The sequence below is a fragment of the Diadema antillarum genome, unplaced genomic scaffold, assembly GCF_040938485.1.
Source record: "Diadema antillarum isolate AM-2024a unplaced genomic scaffold, OU_Dant_1.0 seq00001658_RagTag, whole genome shotgun sequence".
Classification (NCBI taxonomy): domain Eukaryota; kingdom Metazoa; phylum Echinodermata; class Echinoidea; order Diadematoida; family Diadematidae; genus Diadema; species Diadema antillarum.
Window position 1 is genome coordinate 113,086 of NW_027272358.1, and position 7,745 is coordinate 120,830.

General features: G+C 38.6%; 1 protein-coding gene across 1 annotated transcript; it reads right to left on the reverse strand.

Moving 5' to 3' along the window:
- Positions 1–644: 644 nt before the first annotated feature.
- Positions 645–7,745, reverse strand: LOC139711415 (uncharacterized). Its single transcript, XM_071623298.1, has 7 exons — positions 7,645–7,745; positions 6,906–6,966; positions 6,262–6,366; positions 5,776–5,913; positions 3,932–3,988; positions 2,892–3,024; positions 645–1,867 (listed from the first exon to the last, which is right to left on the reverse strand). The coding sequence occupies exons 1-7, from the start codon at positions 7,743–7,745 to the stop codon at positions 645–647; spliced, it is 1,818 nt and encodes a 605-aa protein (XP_071479399.1).

A 7,745-nucleotide genomic window follows, 5' to 3' on the forward strand; every position in this document is an offset into this window, starting at 1 on the left:
GCTATGCATATTATCAAAGACACGCATGTCAGATTTATCATATTTCTTGGTACATTCTGTTGATAAAAATTCAAAATAAAGTTTGAATTTGAATTCGAATGTTGAAAAAGAAGTACTCTTGGTACTTGGAGGAACAGTATGTATACTGTACAAGTGGAAATGTTTGCAGATTGAAATTTTCACACATTTTGCACAACCAGAAACCAGTGCAAAATAAGAGCATGTATATATTTTTGCTTGCTATATGTTCCAGTAGTCAATATCTTGATTCTGCAAAATTGAAAACTAGCAAAACTCATCCTCCCCAGCTGAGCGCGAAAAATTACATAAGCAAAAATTTCCACTTTTTCAGTAATACACTAAATCTCTCCTTTTACGGGTAGACACGATGCCAACAACATACATTTAATGGACTGGATATTTCATGGATCAGACTGAAGACAACCTTTCTGCTATACTATCTCAAAATGGTTGGAGAAGAAGATTCAACTTTGTTTTCTGTCTTGTAGCCATGTTTTTTTTTTTTATAATTGTGCATCTGTATGACATTTTTGTTACTCACATTTCATTCTACACTTGCTCTGAGTAGAGTGAGTAACACAAAGATTTCAGGGCTCAGTAATGTCTACATCCACTGGGATAGGTTATGAACCACCATCTGATATAAGACTCCTTATCTTATCCTCAGATATACCAAACTTTTGAACTCTCTTCTCCTTGATATCCTGAACAGCATCCATGGGACTCTCCCTCATTAGCTCCTGCAGCAAGTTATCCAGGTCTTGGTCTGAAGGATTTGAGATCTGCTTGGAAGCTTGATTTGCACAACTGTCATCAAGACCGGAGTCCTGCTCATACAAATTTGCACTGGTCCTGGAAGGTGGTTTTGGGAAATCCACACATTGGCTGTGCAGGGTGTCTATCGAGGCTGCCCGTTGCTGAGATGATTTTAATCGTCGGCGAAGCCTGCTCGAGCCTGCGCTGGAAGGAGCACTCTTTGTTCCCTCCCCATTCTCATGGAATGCCGAGTCTTCACTGCCGGCAGAGTTTGCTCTTTTAGTGCTCCTTGAAGACATGGGTGTATGAGTGACCCTTGAGTTTGAGCACTGATCTGATACTGAATTGGGACTGCTGGATTTCTGACCCAGTACCTGCCCGTGGTCTCTGGATACTGAACTTATACTCTCTGCATCGACTTCTCCTCCCTGGTCTTCTATTCTCTTATTAGGATCCTTTCTGTCTTTACTATTTGTCCTGACCCTGTCTTTGTTTTTCCGACTACCACTTTTTCTTCTATCCTCTGAAGAGATCTGCCCCTTGCCAGCAGGGGTTTTGCCATCATCCTCTGCATTATCCCGCCCCTCTCTTCCATCATGCTCTGACTTCCTCTTACATCTTCCCCGATGTTCCTCTTTCCTGTAATCAAACACATCTGTTTCTGAGCTCCTGAATGTCTCCTCACCGCCATCGCTATCCAGAGGGTCAGCACCCCTATGAGCAATTAATTGACCATCCCGATTACTGTTGGTCTTGGCACTCGACCCGCTACTTCTCTGCCGTGAGGTCTTCCCGCTGAGTGGGCGGTTGGATGACCCGCTGGGAGGCCTGCTGGTGTGCACCTCACTTGGGGGTCGACTGGGGGGCCTGTGCTGGGCAAGCTGGTCAGACAGGTCCTTCAGCAGTTTGTCCTTCTCTTCAATGAGTGCTGTGAGCTCCTGGATGTGATCCTCTTGGCTGGACACCTTGCCAGAAAGCTCCAAAATGACCATCATGCGGGAATCCTCTGTCACCGGCTGGTCTCGTCCTGGATGCAACTTGCCAGATTCAGCTGATGGAGAGGATCCAGCATTGGCACGTTCTAGTCGTTCTGTGAGTGTCAGAGTTAAAAGGTCATCACATGAATGCATCTATGTTTCTGTTTTATTGACATACTCCAATAACACAACTACACATTTACCAATGGTACCCTCTTATTCTTCATCTTGTAAATTCAGCCAGAATAAGCAATAATTACTATACCATGCATACACCAAGCAGGGAGGTGCCTCCCTGCACCAGGTGACCAAGTATGTCATTATCAAAAGGTCAGTAAGTTCATGAAAGACAGATACAGAGGTAGAAAAATGGGAGCATAAACACACAAAGAAATTAAAAAAATAGAAACAAAAAATGATTAAACAATGATTTCGTTCTGAAGACAAGGAATTGCGAGAGAGAGTAAGAGATACAGAACCAATTAGCCACATAATACATAATATGAGTGAACAGGAGAGATGAGAATGATATAATACAAATTACTCAAGTCCATGCTGTGAAGAAAAACATATAACGAAAGTGGATGTTTTTATTACATCATGCACTACAACAGGATATGTTCGGACAGCAATTAGATGTAACGCTGCTTGTACACCTCTAACGTCCTAAAAATCTTTTGTGAGCTCATGGGAAAGGCATTTGTCTGCAGTTAGTATCAGCTGCTTTTGGCTTTTGTTTTCACTTTCTTTTCAGAGACTCCAACTCTCCCTCTTTCGACGGGAGATCTCCCGCCGAAAGCCCATTTTTGCAGAATCTCCCGTTCTCCCGCTTGAGATTTAATTTCTCCCACTTGAAATGATTTCTTACTCAATTTCATTGTATGTTGAAAAATAAGCCTTAGATAGCACGAGAGAACATCTAGAACCCTAGACCGCAAGGAACTTCGTGCTCGTACATCAAGTTGGAGTCTCCCATTTGATAGGGGTTTCAGGCGGGAGAATATCCCGATCAGAAGGTGCTTGGGGTTGGAGTCTCTATCTTTTGATTTTAGATTCAAGGGAATGGATGTAAATGAAACTCACTACACACACAAATGAATTAACCTAACATCACCTAAGGAAATCTCTGTGACATACCAGTCAGTTTCAGGTTCTCCTCTTCTAGTTGTTTGATCTCATCCTTCAGACGGTAAATTTTCAGCGAGGATTCCTGCTTCGCCTCTGTCACTTCCATGTTGGCTGCCCTCACTTTCTTACGGAACTTGGAGCGCTGAAGATAAAGTAATTAACCCTCATTTACATGTCAAAATCAATGGTCACGAAATCAACAAAGTAAGAAATGCACATTTGTGTGTGTGTGTGTGTGTGTGTGTGTGTGTGTGTGTGTTTTATCCGTTGATACACAAATCACATGAAAAGATAATGTCATTTATTTATGGCAAAGTATCAAAAGTTATGAGCAAATTATTTTGCATATATTACCTTTTAATGTCATAGCTGAGTTATATCACTCAATCACTTCCCCCCACCTTATGGTACAATGTATTGTATTAAGGGGACATTTTCCAAATTTTCTGCATATGAAATCAAAATTCTTACATACTGCACATTCTTCCAGTGAATATCATGCATACAGTTCATGTTGCAATTATTATTTCAGTGCTAAATAGTATATTCCATGTTACAGAGAACTATAATTTTACATCAAACAACTCTTGTCAACCATTATGACAGCAGAAATTCTGGAGATTTATTCATCCCACTTTGTAATTATAAAGTTTCCATCAAGTTGAATCTGGCATCTGTCTATAGTATATTATATTACAGCACTTGGCTCTTATTTCATTTCAATCTACGAAACAAGTCTTCAGGTATACAGGTGTAGAGAAAGAGAGAGAGAAGAAGAGAGAGAGAGGGAGAGAGAAATATTACATGAGTTACAGTACAACCTGGATGGTTTAACCATGCAAAAATAGGTGACCACTACGACTTAGTAACATTTATCATCACATAGAAATACATTTTCATGTTCAAAGTCACATGTCAGTATGAACAGATTTCCTGATCAGGAGTGAAACAAAGTGATTGCCTTTATCTCTTTCATGGAATATGCTTAAAAGGTTACTTCAAGAATTACTAGTAGAGACAAGGTTGTTTTGGAGAGAATATAAACATACCATAGAGGTCATCTGTTCCTCTAGTATTTTCACTTGCATTTCCAGCTTTTCCACTTCCTGTAAAATGAATAGTGAATGAGAACTTTCATAGAAAAGACAAAGAAACAAATAAACATGCACACACATACCAACCCCCCCCCAAAAAAAAAAAAAATCAAACAAACAAACAAACCACCCTGAAATAAAATAATGAAACCCCTGACAAAACACAATAATGGCAAACACACAAACCAAACAATATCACCTTTTTCCCCTTGTTGTATTTTTTTTTTTAGTAGAGTTAGTGCTATACTGACTGGTAATAACAGTAGTATAGTCTATCCTATAATAAAAATGCCTTGATGCAAGCTTCAAACTTCAGCTTGTAAAACAAATCTCATTGAGAATTCCATAGAACAGTTAGCAATACATGTTGCTCATATTGGGAAAAGTAGTGGAATATCAATATCAGCTTTGAATATACACAAACAAATGATGCAGGAAATCATTTTCATATTACTGCATTTTACAAATCTTAATGTACTTTTGAAGAAACATTCACAACTACGAATAATTGTAGTGTGGCTGGAAATGAAATGAATTTCATTCAGTATGATCTCAAATATTTTTACACACTTGGAAGAAATATACACCAGGTATATTTCAGGTGTGAATACAAATAAATATCAGGTACTGTTTGAAGGAGAAAAGCACTTGTCATCAAAAGCAAAGGCTCTGGAATATCCAGCAACTCTTGTGAATATATAGTTTGTCAAAAGAAATAAATTGTACAGATGAAAGAAGCTGCCATATGAATATTGCATCAAAAGAAAAACAAGTTGTGGAACATATAATGAAGGAAAAATGACATAAACAACATCCCTATGAACAGAAAAGATAAGATATCACAGTAATAAGCTTGAAATTAATTCTTGAGATATCCCCTACAAACTTAGAATCCGTTGTGTGGTTTCACCCTGTGAACTATAATCTCAAAATACAGCGATCTTTTGCATGCCCCACTTCAGTCTCAATACAGGGTGGTCTGTCAGTGGCTAGTGGCCAACAAAAGTTTGTTTCCCCCAAGGATTTCACTAGTTTCAATGAGAAATAAAAACATCACTTGATTTTAGTCTCAGTTTTGCTAAAGCATGCATCTGTTTGCAAGAAACTGGTTTAGAGTCTTGCTTCGGTTCTCATGAAGACTTGTGAGGTGATGGCATAATCACCTCATCTACATCACTGTTGTAACTACAGCTTAACATCACTGTTCAGTGAAAGCATGCAGAAACTTTGAAATTAGCTAACTTCCATATTTCATGTATATATCATACATAATACATGTATATGTCCCATCTGATGACCTCCCCCTCCCCCCATTCTGTTTGTTTGATTTCACTCTTTAATCGAATCTAACTTGAATGTGGAGTGTAATGACACTTAACGATGAATGCATAAAGGGATCATATAGTTTTGGTTGAGACCTAATTTCAAGTTTCTAACATTTTTGGTGAGATAATGAGAAACCTCTTATGAAATATGAAAGAGCATGTAATTCTATGAGGAATTCAACGTTTATTTGATGAAAATTGGTTTTGAAATGGCTGAGATATCCAAAAAGAGCAATTCTGATAGGTGGGACCCACAATTTGTTACGATTGCTTTGTTTTACTTTGTTTTTGGATGTTTCAGTCACTCCAAACCCGATTTTCATCAAATAAACTTTGAATTCCTCTTAAAGTGGTATGCTCTGTACTATATCATAAGTGTTTTCTTGGTATCTCGCAAAAAGTTAAAAGCCCAATTCTCATCTCCACCAATACTGTATCATCCCTTTAAAACTTTCACAGGCAAGTTCTACTGACCTGATTGCTGCGGGTCAACTCCTGTTCTAGCTGGTCATTGACCTCTGACCCAGAATTTCCCTGAAGGGATTCCAACTGTCCCTCTAGGTCCGAGATCTGATCCGTCAACTCAAAGTTGGTCCCTTCCACTTCAGCCAGCTGCAGAACAAATGCACTCATTTGATTCAATACCTAGCAAATTAGTGGGCCAGAAAGCATGACCGCAAGACTCTTTGTCTAAAGTATCTACATAAACAGTTCTTCAAGACTATAATTTGTGACTGTTGAGGAGTAATAATTCATTTAGTGATCGAATGTATGTGTTCACTCAATACACAGGTTCAAATGAGAATACTATTTCAATTACTTTCTCTGTGTGCAGTTTTTTCTGTACTTCATATCAAAACATATTGATTGTATACATCTGGTGTTTGTTAAAAACTAGTTTTAAAAAATATAGATATATATTTGTTATATCTTTGATGCACAGTTATTTGACAGACTAACCTGCTTTTCAAGAGTTGTGGCTCTCTCATGCTCCTCCTCATATTTAAGTTCTGCTTGCCTGAATAGCTCTTTGAACTCCGTAATCTGCTGTTCCAGAAGATCCAGCTATTGAAAAAAAAAAGTGGCAACAATGAACACAATCAAGGTTTCATCAAGGACCAGTACTAGAGCATTCTTGAATTGTAACAAATGTTAACTTGTAACAATACTCTGCAAAAATGAATCTGATTGGCATGCACTAGAACAATAGAGCATATATGGCAAACCTTGTGTTGATACTTTCAACAGGGAGAATATCCACGACAGGATTAGGAAACAGACTTCTGGGTGGATACCTTCTCTCTCATTACATTATCAGGAGCGAGTATTTGCTCATGACAAGCAGGGCCCCGTCTTATAAAGACTTCAAATCAATCACAAGTCCCCAAATCAATCACAACTTGCATTGCAGCTCTCAATAAACTTGTGATTGATTTCTATCACAAGTCTTTATAAGACAGGGCCCAGATGTATTCAGTGATATGTCTGAAATTCCCTAAAAACATGTTTACACTTCCATTACTAACAGACAGCATATGAGACAGAGGTGCAAATGACAGACACACAGAGAAAGGACATGGCACACAATAGAAGAAGAAGTATACCTTGGTTTTGCTCGTGTTAAGACTCTCTACGATGCATCCATCTGAATTTGATCTTGTCCATCTAGAGAGAAAAACAAAAAATGCATTTTGTCAGAAGAGAATTAATGTACATGTACTTGCTGCTTTAATCAATAAATCTCTGTGTGAACAATATGATTCTTTTCACCAAAGCACCAATGAAAGACCATAATCATGATTCAAATCAAGTTAAGGATTAAGAAACTTGAACAACCAAGCAAACAAAAATTACTGCAGTTTATGACATGCAATTGACATGAAGATGTGTACGGTATATCTATTCTCTGTCATCAAACAAATTAAATTAATTTACAATTGATTTCCAAAGTTTACCCAGTCGACTTTATGAACAGCGCTTTGAAAAACAACAAGTATTGTAATGTCTTAGCACAGTTATTTACTCGACATGTATAGTCCAATTAAAATCATGTGACCCCTTTAACCATCAGTGACCATCTCTGGGAAATCACTGAACTGTCTGTGACTGCTCTTACATGTGTGCATATTTAGTGTGTGTGCGTGTGTATGTGGGGGAGGGGGGAAGGCACACACAAGAGTATTTGTTTCTTTGCCTGGTTTATATCATCCCTGCATCACACTACTTGGCAAATCAATCTACAATCACAAATAGAAATTTACCACTATCTTCAGTAAGTACAGGCTGATGTTGCATGAAACCCCCACGTGCAAAAGGGCCAACAATATGGAAATAAAATCTTACACCGGCCTGGAATCCTCCTCCTCCTCCTCCTCTCTTTCCACGCGGGGTTTTTTCTGTGCCAGGGAAACTCTCTTCACGCTGGTGCTTGCCCCGTGACCCAT

Coding starts and splice junctions, on each gene's coding strand:
- LOC139711415 (XM_071623298.1), bottom strand. CDS start 7,745: ATGGGTCACGGGGCAAGCACCAGCGTGAAGAGAGTTTCCCTGGCACAG. Junction 5,914..6,261: donor CCACAACTCTTGAAAAGCAG/GTTAGTCTGTCA, acceptor TTTGTTCTGCAG/CTGGCTGAAGTGGAAGGGAC. Junction 3,989..5,775: donor AGTTGACCCGCAGCAATCAG/GTCAGTAGAACT, acceptor TTCATTTTACAG/GAAGTGGAAAAGCTGGAAAT.